Below are 19,466 nucleotides of genomic sequence, written 5' to 3'. Positions count from 1 at the left end.
GGGAAGGATTATATGGGAGGAGGCGTTCCCTCAGGTATGTTGGACCCAAGCCATTTAGGGCTTTATAGGTAATGACTAACACCTTATACTGTGCCCGGAAGCAAATGGGGAGCCAGTGTAGGGATTTTAAAAAAGGTGTAATGGATTCAAATTTTGAACTCCCTGTTACCAATCTGGCTGCCATATTTTGTACCAACTGCAGCTTCCGAGCATGGCATGAGGGTTGCCCCAAGTAAAGCGCATTGCAGAAATCGAGATGAGAGTTTCTAGGTTTTCCCATTCCAGGAAGGGTCTCAGCTGGCGAATCAGCCAAAGCTGATAACAGGCACTCCTGGCCACCTGAGATGACAGCTGAAGCGATGAATCCAGGAGTACCCCCAAGCTACAAACACAGTCCTTCAGAGGAAGTGTGACCCTGTCCAGAACCGGAGAACAGATCACCATACCCAGATTGGGATTGCCTATAGCGAGTACCTCTGTTTTATTTGGATTCAATTTAAGTCTATTTTCCCTCATCCAATCCATTACCGACCTCAGACATTCATTCAGAGGGGAGATGCCATCCTTGGTCACTGAAGCAGTCCAAGACATGGAGAAACAAATTTGGGTGTCATCAGCGTACTGCTAACACCCCGCTCCATGTCCCCGGATGATCTCACCCAGCGGCTTCATGTAAATGTTGAAAAGCATTGGTGACAGTATCGCGCCCTGAGGGATCATCACGGACTGCGCTACAATACGATAACGTATGTGTGTGTTTTATTACATCTAATTCAAATGTTACCATACAATTATCACAGTTTCTACATTTCACATGATATATTCCATCATATAATATTTTATTAACTAAATTGGAACTAAATTCCAAAATTCCCGTGTGTGTGTGTGTGTGCGTGTGTGTGTGTAATGCTATGCCCCTCCACCCTTCCCCCAGGGAACCATCTAATTATTTATTATAAATTTCCTTTAACTTTCGTGTGAAGTATTGCTTTAATAGTCCTATTCACATCCTCATACGCCTTCTTATGTTCTCAATCAATATTCTTCAATTTCTGAACAAAAATCGTTCCTTCAGTCTTTTTTCTACTAAATAGTCAGACATTATATATTTTGATATATAATATTTCCATTTACTAAGGTCCCATGTGTTATCACTGTTTGTGCCACTTTAAATAATCGTTTTATTAAAAATTTATTGTACTTATTTAATCCTATATGTTTTAGGTTTAGAATTAAACATCTTTCTTTATTCAGTTCCAATCCCCTCTATTCCCACCACATATCTATATATGTTTATAGTCATGCCAACATTCTGGAGATAAACTTGTTTAGCTATGACAATTGAAGTAGTGTTCTATACTACTTTCCTACAATTCTTAATTGCTGTTCTCTTATATTAATATTTTATTTTTGTATCTCTTGTATCCAGTGCTGAATATCTATTTTATTTCTCTTTATATCCTTTTCCCATAGCCCCAATAAGCCTTCTAGGAGACTGAACTGATTGGCCGATAACATTCTATAAATATAACAGTTATCTTTTTACTGCCTTGTTGCTTTATCCTAAGTAATTCCTCTAGTGGGTATTGATTTCCTCTTTTAACTGTGATTGCCTGTAAACTTTTATTTATTCCATATAATTGGAGCCAATATTTTCCTATCAGCTCCATTACTTGATATATTTCTACCTGATTTCCTGAATTATCTAAAAAATAATCTATTATCCTATACCCTCTTTTCTTTCATTTTGTATCATCTCCTTCTTTATTTAAGTATTCTATTGGGTGACACTTGTAGACACCTTAAACCCCCCCCCCATTTTTCCCCACACATGTTCCGTCAATCACAGGGGGACTATTAATTGTTTTAAATTTCCTCCCTTTTACCTTATTTCCTAACAATGATTTATATTTCATATTATTTAAATGTTTTTCTACTGTGAACCACATTTTTTGTTCCTCATATTCAAGACTGAATAGTCTAGCTAGATTCTGTGTAGTACTGGAAACTACTACTACTAGTATTAATACTATTACTGACAACTGCAGTTATACATTTTTTCTTCAGTTTATAGTTCCAAAGTGATTATTCCTGTTTGTTTCCACTTGTCACCACAATAAGGAGATAATACAAGATTGGATAAGAGGTGTATTTTGGTTTAATTAATATAACATGTCATTTTAATTTGCTAAATTCTTTTAATCTGCTGTATCATTTATCATTTCAATTTATATCCTGCCTTTTCCCATAGAGGCAGCTATTAGCCATAGTTAAAAAAAGAAAGAATATAACTTTTAAAAAGTCAGTAACAATGTATCATTGTATACCTCATGGAATTTTGCATCATTAATCAGAGCCTTCTTCATAGAATCTTCAAGAATTACAGGGCCATTGCTGAAGCCAAAATCATACTGTAGATACAGGTATCCATTCTGCATTTCTAGGCTGAAGAACATACTCTGAAAAACATTAAAAAAATAAAATGTTAATGGAATGATTTGTGTTGGGTTTAAAACACAAACTGGTGCGTATCAGAACTTGTAATTAGGTGTTTACAAGATCTCTTAAGACACAGTTGTCTCCATACTTTTAAAAAGATAGGTCTAATAGACTGTTGAACTGAGGAGTTTGACAGACAGGCAGCTCCATGCTGTCCCTTTTAGCTCCTCATCATTACCGCAGCCACCAAATGGTGCAGCAATGATGCGCTTCCTCCAGGGAGTGAAAAGAAGCTGCCTAAAGCAGCTTCCTGGAAGGGGCACAATTAGCGTGCATGCGCCCCCCAATTGCGTCACTTTCTGCCAGAGCCGTTTGGGTGCTGTACGATGCTTGCACCATCATGGCGCTGTCCATACAGAGGACAGCAAGCCATGATGGCAATGTCCTCGCAAACTAGGGCTGCTAGGCACCTAAATGCCCAGCCTCATCTAGCCCTAGTTCGAGGTGAGGATGCCACAAACTGTCCATCTGTACCGGGTCTGAGATGGCATTAACTGCCTTTGTTAACATATTTGTTAGATTTCTGCTTTTTAGATTTCTTTACATTATCATCTGCCCCCCCCTCCCCCATGTATTTGTTTCTTCTGATTCAGCCAGTGAGACCTGTCACAGTGAGATCTGGGGCAAGATCTTGGGGCAAGACAGGTTCATGCAGAGCCTGTCAAAAGTGGGAGAGTCAGGTTTCTCAGAGAGGCAGAAACAGGAGTAAAACAATACCATGGAGTGTTCCAGTCAATGCTAACTTCTATGTCACTTCAATAAGTAATATACTGGGGTCATGCAGAGCAGCAGCTTGGAGCAGACTCTGCCTGCTCCAGCCGGCCCCTAATTGGCGCAAGACCATGGTGACCGCATGGGCCCAGTCCTGACCCGCCCACCTCTGGTCATCAATTTGGCAAGCAGGAGTGACTTTTTGCCACTTCTTTTTGTGCTGGTTCTTCCGGGACCAGGAAGCTGTGGTGGTTGTGGTGACACCATTTAGTGTGGATTTTAAAAATAATTTGCAAGGTCTGGTAAGACTGGGAATGTTATCTCTTTCATATGTGGGAGATGAAGCCAGAATATCTGGGTCATTGAGAGAGAACCTGCAGCTGGAACAAACTAGTAATAACAACCTTCTAGTGGTAGCAGTGGTGATTGCAAGCTGCAGAGTTCAACTTTTGTTTCACAGAGTAGATCAGAGAATAAGCAAAATCTAATAGTTTGAACTTCTTTTTGACCCAACATTTTATTCTGGTAAAATGTAACAACAACAGCAGGGATGATGGCTTCCTGGCTCACTACACACTTTTTAGTACTGTCTGACCTCATCCTCGGGGTGTCCTGCACTGATCTCTTCTCCCAGTCTACACGCTAGTTTCCAAGGCCAAACCGGTCTTGCCACCTCATTTTCTTACCCAATGGCTTTATCTTTGTTGACAAACAATCATCATTGAAGATGACTTAATACTTTGTTTCCATACCCATTCAAATTGAATTTGAATGACATTCTCACATACCTATGGCATGTGTATGTCTGTCTCTGGCTTCGACGCCACCAAAAAACATCTGAGGAAGTAGACAGAAGTCTACGAAAGCTCATGCTACCAACTTCTTTCTTTCAGTTAGTCTCAAAGGTGCTACGAGATCTCTCTACATACTTATTTTACTTTGGTAGATGAAATAGAAGATTAAGGATTTCCTTTTTTATATTTTTTTAACTTACTCCATTAACCATCAGGAGGAGAAGTCCATTGTCAGTTGGTGTTCGAACTTCTATATCAAAGCGTGTCACTAGGCCAAACTTGCCTCTTCGCTCAATGTTCCTCACCAAAGCATAACCAGAGCCATCAAAGAAATAGTTTACAGCTCGGCTCTGTGTAAAGGCCAGCTTATCCCTAGCAGGAAGAAAAGAGACAAAGAAAAATGAGAACACTAAACTCAGAAAGACTACATGCTCTATGCTGGAGAGATAATTATACAAACTCTGCAAGGAGAATCAGGAAGTGAGGTAGTTGGCTTTAACAACACGCAGTCATTTATTATCTTGTCTGTCACTGAATCAGTTGATGAATAGTAAATTCCATTGATTCAGTGGCTTTACTCTAATCAGGACTAATAGTAGAATCTAGGCCACTGGTCTATAGTTAAGATTCCAACTTGTGTAATATTTACTGCAAGGTTTTTTTAAATATAATATTACTTCCGTAGACAGGAAGCTTAGACATGCCAGGCAGGAAAGAATTCCTTTGTCTACCAATACTGGAGAATCCATTGTGAGCCAGCCAAACGATAAGGAAGGATTCCCCAGTCAGTGGGCATTTGAGAAAGTATATAGATTTAAGCAGCTTTCTATATGTCACTGTAGCATTCAGTCAATCATAGAAAATGAAGAATCGTTTACTTACTGTGAAAATTTCATTCTTGAACGGCTTGGAGGAGCAGTCCACTTCACAGTTCAGTTTAACCCACCTACACCAGCTGACCTGCAGGAATCCTTAAGACTCTATTCTTTTTCCGTTAATCATTGTTTCCCTGGTTTCACCTTCAGTTTCAGCCTAAAACCTGACTTACCCTTCATAATAAATTTCATGTCTATCTAGTCTACCTAAAATCTATACATAAATGTATTGATGTTGCTTATAAATTACTGTTGTTCAGTACTTTATTTTACTAATATCTAAGCAATAATCACAAAAACTTATGAGTAGCTACATACTTATGCTAATTAATTTGTCCCTTAACCACTTTCTAACCTAAATGCAGCCACTGTAGGGATGGATGTGGATTGCTTCTCCAAGCCATTCAAGAATCAGATCTTCACTGTAAGTAACCAATTCCTCATTCTCTGAATGGCTCATAGAAACAATCCACTTTACAGCTGAGATATACCCAAGCTCCGCCCACAATAGGTGGGTGTGGCTACCACAGTCAGCATCTGTAACACTGACTGCAACATAATCTTCCTGAAAGCAGCCTGTGTTAATTTATATTTCTGTACTTTGTAGTGTTTTACAAAAGTAGAAGGCTCTTTCCAGCCTGCTGCATTCACGACATCTTCTAAAGATGCTGAAACCCCATTTACCTTACTTAATAATAATAATAAAATTTTATTTGTGTTTCCCCACCTCTCCTGATGGATCGAAGCGGGGTTACAGGCTACTAATATCAGCATACATACAACAATCTTATAAAATATGAAAAATAAATATAACATCAATAGCTTATCAAACCATCAGACATTCAGGGGCAAGGGCAGAATATCGTTGTCAGACAGGCAGATTGGTTATCACTCCCTGGAGGGGAAAGCTTGGTGAAAGAGCATGGTTTTAAGTCTCTTTTTAAATGTTTCCCAGGGGGTCGTGAGTCGGAGCTCGTCAGGAAGACTATTCTACAACCTCGGGGCCATTATTGTAAAGGCCTTTTGAGATGAGGAAACATATTTGGAAGATGGTGTTTCCAATAAATTCTTACCAGCTGTTCTAAGTGTGCGGGGCAGATCATATGGGGAGATGCGGTCCCTCAAGTAACTCAGGCCCAAGCCATGTAGGGCTTTATAGGTGATAACCAACACCTTGTATTGTGACCACATCAAGTGCTGCCAAACAATTTGTGGCATAGAAGTTCTAGCTAAATCATAGCCCAAGGAAATGCACGCTTTTAACCATGGTGCAATGCACACCTTTGATGCTCTACTTTCTAGTGTTCTAGGACTGAATGAAACAAACAGACCTATCCAGATAAGGTTACAGCCGTGAATTGCAGGGGAAGGCAGTCAGCATTATTGGGTCTTTTGCCATGATCTTTGGAGTACTTGCTCCTTTTTCACTTCACTGGAGCTAATTTAAACTCTTTGCCCCTTTGTAGTAGCCAAATCTATTTATCTCTTCTGTTGTTCTGTTGGCTTTCTTCTCTTCTGACCATTTTTCCATTTTAAATTGCTAACTCTGCTCCCCAATTAAGGTGAGGACAGGTTAAAAACCAAGGCAGATTTGTTAAAAAGTGAAGGTGAAGGTAGGGGAGCAAACAGTCATTAACAGAAAAAGAATATTGAGCCTTGAGGATTCCTGCATGTGAGCAAGTGCACAAGGGTTAAACCCAACTGTGAAGTAGATTGCGCCTATGAGACATTCAGAGAATGCAGTTTTCTCAAAGTCTGCAGCTGTTACTACTTCCTTTTGGGAAATTGCATCATCCACAAGGTAGTGCTCTGCCTCCATTCCATTGCTTAAACTAGCACATGGTGAGAAGATGAGGAACATTTTACACAAATGATTAAGAACTAGCTTGCTTCTTTTACAATAGACAGCGGGGCATGGTTCCCACTACATTTGCCCTGATCACATTTTTCCCTCCCAAATAATCCATTTGTGGTTCACATTCAGGCATGAATCGATTCAAAATGGACCCGCTCCAGCTGGACAAAGGGCAAATTTAAATCGATTCTGATCCGCATGTGGTTCACACTTGCGCAGATTCGATTTATTGAAAAGGAAGCAGAAAAAAATCGATGTCAAAAAGATGCGGGTTAAATGGGTCTAGCGCATGTTCCCCCTCTTGGAATCGCTTCAGTGATTCGGATTAAGTGGGAACCAGGGTGGTTTGAACCGGTTCAAACCAATTCATGATCTGATTTAAAAGGTAGTGGGAATGAGGCCACTGATTGCCTATGAATGCTGTTGAATGACTCATATATCCTTTTCATTACTGTGTTTTCTCCTGTTTGGTTTGAAGAGATGGAAACAGGCAGAGTGGTTCTCTTGAACTTGGTGCCTGCCAAAGAAGCCTTGAAACATCCACACAAAGGGAACATTTGCAAAGGTACTGGTTGCATCTCAGTAGTAGAATGCCAGCTTTTCCTTTCAGAAAGTCTTTTGTTTGATCCCTTGCATCTCCAGACAAGGATGGGCTAGATCTCTGTCTTAAGGGCTAGGGAGCTATAGCTGGTCAGTGTGGAGACAGTATTACATTAAATGGACCAATTTGTCTGCATAGTAAACAAACAAACCCACACTATTTTTATTATCTGATATTAGACAGCTTTTGAATAGAGTGCATACCAGCTCTTTGTAAGGCTATGCTGCGGTATGTTGTTCTTTTGTGGATTTATTAGTTAAACTTACTTTTTTGCATATATTTTTGGAGGATAATTATTGCTAGCAGCCTTGGATGGTCTCTATAATAGAACAGTTGTATATTTTAATAAGTCATGCTATCTCATCATGCTATCCATGTGCACAAAAACAAAACAAAACAAAGAAAAAAAACCCCAAAACAAAAATTCATAGATACACTCTTATTAAGAAGATAATAAGTTTGGGGAAGTGAAATAAAATCATCTGCCCTTTCCCAACCACCTTTCCCCATATGTGTATCAAATGCACCTTGACCACCAAAGTCACTCTGCACCTGTTTGTGAGACTGATTATAGGGCAAAGACTTTTTAACCATATATCACTAAGACTATAATATAATCAATTCACTCTACCTGGCACAAGGTACAGATCTGGTGATGTTGTAGATATTTTTGAAATTGTATAAACTGAGAACATCATCGTTTAATGTAGCAAGCTCCAAGCAGCCAGCAAAGCCGGGCAAGTCCAAACTTGGAGGGAGCTGCAGACAAAAGGAACCAAAACAAACATGATTAACATCAATGTCATAATAGTCAGAGTCAAATTCTGAATGTTAGTGACCTGAGTTGCATCTGCAGTGGAATGCTGTGCCAACTACCCTTAATACTGCAACAATTGCAGTCATGCTCCTATGCCCCTGTTTGTGATTTTCCTCTCAGTTTCTGATAATTTTTTTTATCACTTGCAAACTGCCTTGATGCCCCCTCACTGTTCTCCCAACATATGTATTTCCCTTGATTTCTTTTTATTATTCTTACTTTCTTTGTCACATGCTTGCTGTAAGTCTGGCTTTGTTCCTCTTCTTTTACTTTGCCTTTCTAACTTCTCCAAGCTACCTATCACTGGAAACTTTTTAAATTTATCATGCAGTTTTCAGTTTCTTTAACTCCCTGTGCAAAATATCGGTTTTCCACAGAGCTTTTTGCTCCAGTATGCTTCCAATATGATTATCTTTTTATCAACCATTATGATTCTTCCTGTACCATAACCTATCTTGCTATGATACTTTGGTCTGTTTCAAGTTAGGGATTGAGAGATTGAAGGTTCATTCACTGATGGCATAAAGGATCAATCCACAAGTGATGGGTTCTTCCCATGGGTCAACAGGTCTGCAGGAGTCAGTGTTCTATTTTTTTTTTTTTTGCAGTTATGTTCGTTGAACTCCTGTCCTTCCCAACCAGTGTTATTATCAAGCTACATCTCCTTATTTCTACATATTATTGCCATTCACCTATTTCTATGTTCTATGTTGTTTTCCCACTTGGATGGGTGTGGATTGATCCTTCATGCCATCCTTGAATGAACATTCATGGGAAGTTCAATCTCTCATTCACAGGATGGCATGTGGGTATGGTGAAAAGACCAGCAAACCAGCCAATCACTAGCCAGAGCCCATAAGCCATTCAGATGCTGGCTGGGGAAATTTAAAGATTCCATGTGGCAGTTGGTGGCAGCAATGGGATGAAAATTCCCAGGGTGCTGTTGTCAAAGAAACTTAGTGTCGGGAATTAAAGTGGTCATCACAGTCCACTCAATAAGTGACTCAGAGATGGGCTCCCAGTATCATTTTCTATTGTGTTTTAATATTTTTGGTAGTGTGCTTTTGATGTTATTTATAAATTACTTCAAGCTGCTCCTTTGTAAACAAAAAGAGATATACTCTTTATTTACAGTCAGAATTTAAGTCCAGTCTGCCCTCCCCTTTTGCAGGGGATCCATTCTGGAACCCCTCGCATGAGGTAAAAAAATGTGCACGCTCGTGCCTGTGGTGGCATGTGCGCCATGGGCACATGCACCATTGATTCTTCCGGCATGCGGTGCTGCTTCTTCTGGCGTAGCTTCCAGCATATGATGCGGGTGCACTATAGTATCTTTTTACAGTTGGTTCTCAAATCTTATTGTTACAATGTGTACAGAGCTTCACTTGATACAAACTATTCTTTAGTCAGTTCCCTCACTGATTGTGTTCCCAATTCAAACGGTGTTTCATCTCTCTAAACACAAGTCCTAATAACACTCCTTCATCAGGACTATGAATCCTGTGAAAGACGGTCTCATTTCCCAAGTAACATTCTCTCAGAACAAGGCGGATATGAGCCACCCTGATCTGACTCTTCACTTCAGACAGAACATGACACACTCCTCTATGTTATTAAATGTCTTTCATTTTAACTCTTTAAAGCTCTACATGGCTTGGGCCCGAGTTACTTACGGGACTGCATCTCCCTGTACAATCTGCCCCGCACTCTTAGAACAATGGGGAAAAATCTGTTGGATGTAACAACAACTAAATATGCTTCAACTTCCCAAAGAACCTTCACGATAGCTGCTCCAAGATTGTGGAACAATCTCCCAGAAGAGATCCGTCTTACTACCTCCCTGGAAACTTTCAGGAGGGCAGTTAAGACGGAGCTCTTCCGGCGAACATACCCACCTGATTTTATGTAAGACACGGATCCACCTCCTGAATAGGATGAGTACATCCTTACTTTTTATCCCAACGTTGCCTTATGATATTCAATTTGTATTGTTAATTGTTATGTAATCTGCTGTTTTTAGTGAATTTTTGTGTTTTATTCTGGATTGTATTTTAAACTAGGTTGTGATGCCGGCTCGATCCAACTGGGAGAGGCAGGAAAATGTAAATAATTATTATTATTATTATTATTATTATTATTATTATTATTATTATTTATTTATTCCACAGACGTCTTAATTCTGTTAAGGCTAACCTCTTCACTTCTAACTCCATTTCTAGCAGTCCATGTGTGATGATCCCCCTGTGGTCCAAGCATTCAAACAGCAGGCCTGCCTTGGCTCTTAGTCCCAGCAGATCCTTAGCTTCTCCTTGAGTCTCCTGGTCTATGTTCATACTCCTTTCTAGAAGTTGAAGATGGCCCCTGGAGATCCTCGAATCACGCTGCCACCACCCTGTGAAATTGTACTGGAATTCCCTTAACATACACTGGGACTTGTTAAGGACTTCGAGTTCTACTTCTTGCTAATCTTCTCTAGCATCAACCGAGGTAGGACACGTATAAAGCAGTGTCGAAGTAGCAGATACTTTTAAGGAAGTATTTATTATAATTAAACAAAACAGAACAAAAAGATATGAATTATGCAAGATCCTATGGGCCTTGCAGGTACAATATGTGTAATTCTAAAAGTATTCATTTCATGCAAGCAACCAGAAAAATAATAAATAAGGCCTAAATGTTCTAATCTGACACATTCTCACCTAACTGATATATTGATGGAATATGCCGGCCTTGATGGATTTAAAATACAGCTACAGGTGTTAGCTCAGCATAGACTATCTGCCTGAATTATGCCTTCCTTTCTATAGTCACAACACTACAGTTTTCCTAACCTGTAAGACTAATTCGAGGGAAAGATTCCCACCTCGAATTCTCACTGTGGAAACCACTAACTGCTGAAGACTCTCTCTCTGCTTCTCTCTCTAACTGTCACTCTCCAACTATCACCTGATCTCAGAGGCTTTTTCTCTTAGAAACTTCCGGAAGAGGCAGAGCCAACCAATGGCCAGGTAGAGTTTGCCCTGATTCCACTGGTGCTTGAAAAAAACAAATGTAGTTTTAAAATTACTCCCAATGGGAAAAAATCTACTTCTTTGGAGTTGATCTACTCTATGAAGATAAAAAACAAGTAATGAGGTAAAAAGACTCGGGTTTTTTTAAACAATGAGTTCTTAAAAGCTTAGTTTGTTTTTGTGTGAGATGGACGAAGAGAGGGGGAAGAGAAAGGGAAAAAAGCTTCTGTTACATTTTAAAAGTTTTATGAAGCAGCTAGAAGCATTGCAATTAAAAGGAACTCTTGAGATAAGAGAAGCTGGCCTTGGAACTGCTTTATACAAGAAAAATTCCTAAACGAGGGGAAAAAAAGATTATGGACTTATGTTTAAGAAGTGATTAATGAGAAGCTGTGAAGGGAGAGAAGAATACAGACGGGACAGAATTCTGTAAATGCCAAAGGGGAAGAAAAAGATAGAGGCAGAGAAGGTTTGGCAACGTAAAGGCAAGCCATCAGATTTCTCCTTTGGAAGATTATCTAAAATAGATGATTCTGAAATGCTACGGTCCCCCGAAAGCCCCTCCCCTTTTCCTCAAAGACACAGAGGGAACAGGCACAAAGCATTCCTCCTGTAGCCATTTTTAAAAAAAGATGGTGGAGAGACTGAAAAAGAGCAAGAAGAAAAATGATGGATTATAAAGAAATGATGAACAGTCTCACACAACAACATGACCAAACACTTTTGGAGTTCAATAGATCCCTGGAGATGCAAAAAGAAAAAAAAGAAAGAATAAAAAAGGGGTAATTGAGGAGAAGTACACAAAGATAAGCAAGATCTACAGTTACCATTAAAAATGAAATCAGAAGAGAAAAAATGCTTTCAACAGCAAGTGGAAAAATTGGATGATAAATTTTTGAAAATGCTAGAATGTATAAAAAATATTAAACAGGATGTCCAAACACTACAACTGGATAGTAAAGCATAAAGCTAAACAAGAAGGACATCAGAAGGAAATTCAAATAAACAAAAACAAGCTTTCTGAAATAGATAAAAGGCTTATATATTTACAAGACTACCAAAGAAGATCAAATTTTGTTATTAAGAATATACCAGAAACTGAGAAAGGAGACAGGAAAGCTGATTTAAAAACAGAAGTTTTAAAATGGTTGCAAAAAGTCTCCCCATCACTTAATTGGAATGTTTTAGATTTGGAAAGAGTTCACCACATAGCATCAGGAAGAAACAGAATTATGCCACATGACATAACTGTGAGGGTAATTAATTTTAATAAAAAAGAATTGATGAATATTATGAGAAAAAACCCAGAGAAACTCAGATTTGGGGATGTGGAAATATATAACGATTATTGTCCTCAGGCAAAAATGTGGAGAACATCAATGAAGCCATGTACAGTATTGCTGATGAAAGCTGGGATTAATTATGCATGGGGATATCGGGTATTTTTAAGATTCCAGACGGCAGGAAGAAGATACAGGATAGAATCTGTGGCACAAGGACTGCAATTGTTAAAGGATTCGGGAATACATAAAGAGAAAGGAAAACCAGCTGGAGAATGTAAAAGACTTGGAGGAGAAGACTCAACTGGAGAGTTTGGAAGATCTGGAGAAGTAGCTTTGATAGAAACATCTGGAGGAGGAGAGTTGCTGGGAGTATTTGGATTTTCTTAGACGGAAAAAAGATGAGATACTACAAATAAATAAAAAGTTGAATTTCTCAAACCAATGAGCACTTGGGGGGCCGGCAGTATCATTTCTGGGCCTTGGAATGTTTTCGCCACTCCTCCCCTCAGGGGTAGCTTCAGCAACTGTGGCTAGAGCAAACTGTTCTAACAAGAAGAAATGGGGAGGTAAATGGGACATGGGGGGAGGGTCAGATAAACTAAAAATTTCAACTTTAAACACCAAAGGTCTTGGTTCTGTGATCAAAAAAAGAAGAATTGAAACACTGTTGAAGTCAGATTCAGCAGATACCATCTTTCTTCAAGAGATGAATCAACAGAAAGAAGGCTAGAATGAATTGAAATTGAATTGGGTAAAAAGTTATGAAAAAGCATTTGGGAAATCTAAATCAAAGGGAGTAGCAATAATAATTGCAAAAATGTGATTTTGTAATAAATAGTATATCAAGGGATGATGAAGGAAGATATATATAATACAGGGGGAATTAGGTGAGGATAAATACGTACTAGCTAATATATATGCCCCAAATGAAAAACAAGAAGTTTTATGAGAAAGTATTAAAAAAGTGGATGACGTGCAAGAAGAATACAGTGGTACCCCGGGATATGAATTGATCGCGTTACGAAATTTCCGGGATACGAAAAAGTTACATTGGAAAAAACTGTTCCGGGATACGATGTTTTTTTCGGGTTACGAATTTTTTTCGGCGCGAAATTCAAACCGCAAAGCGCGGCTAGCGGCTTTCCAGCACTAAAAAAAGCCTTTTCGGGTTGCGAAATTACTCGGGTTACGAACGGAGCCGCGGAACGAATTAATTTCGTAACCCGAGGGACTACTGTATGTGATTTTGGCAGGATACTTTAATATGCAAATGGATAAGATTAAAGATAAATCTAACACCTTCAGTAAAAGATAAATATAGAAATATAACAAGCTTAAATAAAATAATGAAGAAAAGAGAATTTAAAGATGTGTGGAGACTTACAAAAGGGGATGAAAAGAAATATGCATTTTATTCTGCTGTACATAAAACCTATACTAGAATAGACTATATTTTTGTTTCAAAAATATGATAAATAAAGTTTTGAATATAAAGGTAACGGACCATGCTTTGGTGAATGTTGAAATTTTTATTAAGAAAGATTATGAACAAATAAAGAGGTGGAGTCTAAATACCAAGATAGTGAATTAAAAGGATATAGTAGATAAAATCAGAAAGGAATGGCAAGAAACGTGGGACATAAATGATAAAGATGTGACAAAAGGTTTGTTATGGGATACTATGAAGGCAGTAACAATCTTAAGAAAAAACAAGAAGAAAGAAAAAAGAAATTAGAAATAGATGTAGAACAATTAGAGAATAAATATATAGTTAACAGAGATAAGCAGATTTATGTGGAATTAAGGGCAAAAAGGGAGGAATTGCAAAAGATGAAAATAGATGAAGTACAAGAAAATTTGGTTTATTTAAGAAGGGAATATTTTGAATATAGTAATAAAAACTCAAAAATGCTGGCTAAGTCCACACAGAAAATGAAAATGGAAAATATGATAAATATAGTGAAAGATAAATCTGGGACGACGTGTAGACTGATGAAAGAAAAAAATAAAGATTTTTGAAAAAAAATTATAAAGATCTATATCAAGCAGGAAAAAACCCATTAGATAAAATAAACAATTATGTAGAAGAAAATTGGGGACAGATAATAAAGGAGGAAGACAAAGAACTACTGACTGGAACAACCCATTGAAAAGGCAGAGATAATAGAGGTAATTAGAAAATTAAAAAAAATGGAAAAACTCCAGGAATGGACAGTTTGGGACCTGAATATTATAAAGTGTTTGAAAAGATAGTAATTCCAAAGTTGTTAGAATTATATAATGGAATAATAAATGGAGAGAAAATTCCAGCAACATGGTATCAATAATTAGTAATATTAATACCCAAAACAGATAAAGATTTACCTGATCCACGGTCATATAGGCCTATATCATTAATAAATCAGGATGCAAAGATATTAACGGCAATAATATCAAATAGAATGAATAAATATATGTAAAAATATATAGGAAAAGATCAATGTGGATTTGTGAAAGGAAGACAAATGGTTAATTTAGTAGGAAGAGTTCTGAGTAAAATACATGTAATTGGGGGACAAATGAAAAGCAGGAATTTTGGCATTAGATATATTTAAAGCTTTCGATTTTATGAAAAAGTTTGGAATGGGAGAAAAAATAAGGGGATTAATAGATCAATTATATTGTAATAATTCAATAAAAGTAATAGTTAATGATGGAATTACAAAGGAAATAAAAGTAACGAGAGGTACAAGACAAGGATGCCCGCTTTCACCAATATTATTTTCAATTGTTATAGAAATGCTAGCAAATGTTATAAAAAAAGATAGTTGTTTGGAAGGAATAGGATTGGAACCCCCCCCCCCCACAAAATCAGTTTATTTGCTGATGACCCATTATTAACTATTAAAGATTTAAAGGACAAAATAGGAAAAATTAAAGAACATTTGAATCTATTTGGAGAGGTAAGAGGACTTAAATTAACTTCAAATTATGGTCCTCAAGCTGCGGGGAGCACGCGGGGCAGCGTGTCCCATTCAAATGAATGGGCGCGTGTGCCCGTGGCGTCCTGTGTGCCACTGCGCCGCTGTGGATGAGCCTCATTGTTTCTAATGGGGCTTGAGCATAGGCAGAATTTGCCTTACGCGGGGTGTGTGTGTGTGTGTGTGTGTGTGTTCCGGAACGGATCCTCCACATAAGGCAAGGGCCAACTGTAAATCAGAAATGATGTTATTTAATTATACAAAAAAGAAGAATTGGAATGTATGAAACAAAAAGAGTTAGGGATAAGAATAAAAAGTAATATAAAATACTTAGTAATTAATATAACAAAAAACTTAAAAGAAATGGAAGGGAAAAATTTAACAGTACTGTGGAAAGAAGTTGAAAAAAATTAGTAGAATATAAGAAAATTCAATTATCATGGTTTGTAAGAATAGCATTAGTTATAATAAAAATTTTACCAAAACTAAATTTTTATTTAGAATGATACCACTAAAAAGATCAGAGGTAGAATTAAGTAAATGGCAACAGTTACTAAATGTATATTGCAATGAGGAAAAAGAAGTAAATTAAATAAACAATTTTTGGATGAATCCCAGAAAAAGGGAGGGTTAGGCCTTCCTAATACGTATAAAGGGATAGTATGAAGCCAACCATTTAAGATATGTAATAGAAGATATGTTGGATGTACCAGATTTGGATTGGTTAGAAATGGGGAAAAAAGAAATAGATATGAAAATAGATAAAATTTAAAAAAGAATTTAGTAGGAAAGAAATTAAAGAAATTGAAAACCCATTTATGAAAAATATATCAGAAATATGGAATAAATATAAAAAAGATTAATGAATGAAAATTCAATGATAACACCAATAATAAAGGAAAAATCATTTCCAAAAATTTTAAGAGATTTATTAGATAAAGGAATTAAAGGAAAGGAAAATAGATAAAATAATAAATTGGCTGTAGCTAAAAATCGGAAAAGAAAATATAAAAGAATAGGGGAATAAAAGAAAAGGGGATTAAATATGTCTTGGTTACATTTTATGCAAATAGAACAATGGTTTAAAAATTGGAAGAAAAAATATAGAAAGGGGAAAATATACACAATTTGAACAAATATTCCAGAAAAGAAAAGAAATGGAAGAAAATGAAAATATGAAAGGTATAACTAGTAAAATTTATAAAATATTAATGGAGAATAAGAGGGGGAAAATTAAACCAAATTATTTTAAAAGAAACATGGGAAGATGAATTAGGATGTAAAATTTGTGATAATGAATGGAATTCTGCAAGATTAATCATAGCAAGAAATGGGAAAACAAAAATAAATGTGAAATTGGAGGACTGGTATAAAGAAGTTTGGAAGTTGTAAACATGCAAATTGAAAGTAAAAAAATGATTATGGAAAAGAAATTATTTAGATGAAATATGGAAAAATGAAAATGTGCTAAGAAAAGAAGATGGGAAATTACCTCCACAGGAGGAGTTAAAATTTTGGATGGAGTATAAAGAAGGGAATGGCTCCAGGGGTGGGGTGCACTGAGGTGATATTTAGGTTTTTTTAAATGAAAAAGATGCAAAAGTACATGTATGTATGGAAAGAATGCTAAAATTTGTTTTCTAAAATTTCAAAATATTAATAATAATAAAAAAGAAGTTTCCAGAAGAAACTCTTGCTCCTGATCACTGATTGGTCAAGTGAGCCTTCCATCAGCTGTGATGTCATTACTTATTTGCATTTGCTTCCCTTCTAGCTTACTCTTATTACCTGGCAGAAGTCTTCCAATGACTGGAGGCGCAGTCATTACACCATGACACACTCATACTCTTTTCAACGGCTCCCCACCTTTGGAGAAAATTCCACTCTGCCAGTGACTCTCCACAGCTCCCCTTAAGAAATGTTAGAATCTGGACAGCTCCCTTTTTGAGTGAATTTTCAATATAAACATGTCAATATAATTGTTAACCTTCTCTGAAAAATAAAGTTTTGCCAGAGTATAGCCATGTATGCAACAATTATGTTTCTTACCTGAAAATCTGGAGGCACTCCTCCAACATAGAAAACTGTATTTTTAGGTTCCAGATCCAACAGAGAATCATCACCAGGTACTTCTCCTTTTTTGATGAACTTTTCTTCAGCTGTACTGCTGAGGCTTGGTACAGTGAGAAAAACTTTGCCATGTTTTCCAATCCTGTTGTAGAGTAGCAGGATGAGAAATGGAACTGATGAGCGTATCTCTAGGTGAATTATCAACTATGGTGGTATCCAGACTGGCGCTTTGCGGCGGCCTGGATACTTGCTAGGGTTGCCTCGGGGCATCCTTTCCAGATGCCCCTCAACCCTAGCCTGTAACTGACGTTGTAATGGCGGCACCCTGTCTACATGGGCGTTGCTGTTACAACATCATGGCTGCTCCGCCTCCACACTTGTGGCGCTCTTTCAGCGATGCCAGAAGGAGCTCCGAAACTGAGCTCCTTCCGCTGCTTGTATCGCTGGTGCGGCCTTTACACAACTGCACCAGCGATCCTGAAGAGAAAGGGGCCGACTGGCCCCTTTCTCTGTCTCCCCACCGCTGTCAGGGTGTCCTTGGGGCATGAACCCCCAAGGACACCCCTTTCCAGGCCGCGGGGAAGTGGCTTTTTGCCACTTCCCCGAGGCCTGGAAAAGCGGCAGATTGGGGCCTCCGGGGCTGTTGCTGTGGCCACTGAGGCCCCGATCCATCAGGGAAAGGGGCGGTCTGTATCCCGCCTATGAAAGAGTGGCTAAATCTTTTGCAAGAAAAACTGATATGTTAAAATTTGATGCACCACCAAAAGTAATAATATGAAATCCTGATCTTCTAAAGAAGATATTAACTATTGGATGTAGACTATCTTTTTTCTTTTTCTTTTTTTAGTTTTCATAGGTAAGAAGCTATTTACCCTAAAGTAGAAAACAATTTCAAAATAGCAAAAGGTAACCTTTCTTGGGAATTTTTTATATTGTGAGCTTTATGTGAGCTTCATTTCATCTCCAGTGTGCTTATGCTTTCAATAGACAAAAGATTTGTATACAACATAATCCTGCAGTAATGTATTGAGAAACTCTGAATCTGGATTAGGTTAAGACGTCTCTTTTGATTTAGATCAAATGCTTGGACTAAGCCAGGCTTGAACTGGCAGAGCTGGGACTGGAGATAAAGCCTAAATGAAACAGGTATTTTTGGAATTCTGATTAAAAAGAATCCCTGTTCCTCAAGTTGGATATTTACAGAATTTGAAAAGGTTCCCTCCTCCAAACTCTGCATTGTTCCGAATTGACTATGTTGGCTAAGGATTCTAGGAGCTGCAATCCAAAAAGTAAGTTTCCCAAGCTTTGGACATGTATATGTTGTGTGCCTTGAAATTATGGCAGCCCTAAGATGAACCAATCAGGTTATTTTTTGGAGGTAGGATTTGTTCAGAAGGGATTTGCCCTTGCCTACCTCTGAAGCTAAGAGAGTATGATGTGCCCAAGCTCACCTAGTAGGTTCCCATGACTGAGTGGGGATTCGAACACTCGTCCCCCAGTATCCTAGTCCAGCACTCCAACCACTGCACCATGCTGGTTCTCAGACATATATTGCCATACTACAAATCATACTTTCACACTTTCTACTTTCATTTATGTAGCAACCTCTCAATGTTAGCCCCAGAACCTCAGCATATATTAGAAGATTCTGGAGCATTATTCTGGTGTATATATACTCCATCCCAGATGCCTGAACAAATGTACTTTGCACGGCCAATAGAAGCTTTCCTCCCTGGAACTAATAGCAGCTTTGGGAGTAGGCGATGTAGTGCTTATCAAAACCATGACATGGAGGAAAAGGTTAACTCATGGTCCTTTTAAATTGTGATTAGATACTGCTGAGGCCTTAATTGGGTGCATTAAATGTTTACATGCATTTTAGGTCATAGCTGGTTTAGCTCTGAGTGTGTGCTCCATACCATGTACAAACTGCATTCCCCACCATGTGAGGAAGATCAAGAATGGTTGATAAGGTCCCTTGCCTAACACC

The 19,466-nt window shown here is 37.9% G+C and overlaps 1 protein-coding gene across 1 annotated transcript in view; it reads right to left on the bottom strand.

Annotated features, from left to right (window-relative positions):
* LAMA4 (laminin subunit alpha 4) overlaps positions 1 to 19,466 on the bottom strand; it is a 141,370-nt gene that overhangs the window by 27,810 nt on the left and 94,094 nt on the right. Inside the window, exons 21-24 of the mRNA XM_042441753.1 lie at positions 17,456 to 17,618; positions 7,967 to 8,094; positions 4,205 to 4,376; positions 2,328 to 2,459 (exon numbers count right to left, since the gene is read on the bottom strand). Of these exons, the coding sequence (XP_042297687.1) occupies positions 2,328 to 2,459; positions 4,205 to 4,376; positions 7,967 to 8,094; positions 17,456 to 17,618 (595 nt within the window). The remainder of the gene's footprint in view (positions 1 to 2,327; positions 2,460 to 4,204; positions 4,377 to 7,966; positions 8,095 to 17,455; positions 17,619 to 19,466) is intronic.

This window comes from Sceloporus undulatus, chromosome 1, assembly GCF_019175285.1.
Source record: "Sceloporus undulatus isolate JIND9_A2432 ecotype Alabama chromosome 1, SceUnd_v1.1, whole genome shotgun sequence".
Classification (NCBI taxonomy): Eukaryota; Metazoa; Chordata; class Lepidosauria; order Squamata; family Phrynosomatidae; genus Sceloporus; species Sceloporus undulatus.
The sequence above is the reverse complement of the archived record's forward strand: the minus strand, read 5'-3'. Positions and strand labels throughout refer to the sequence as shown.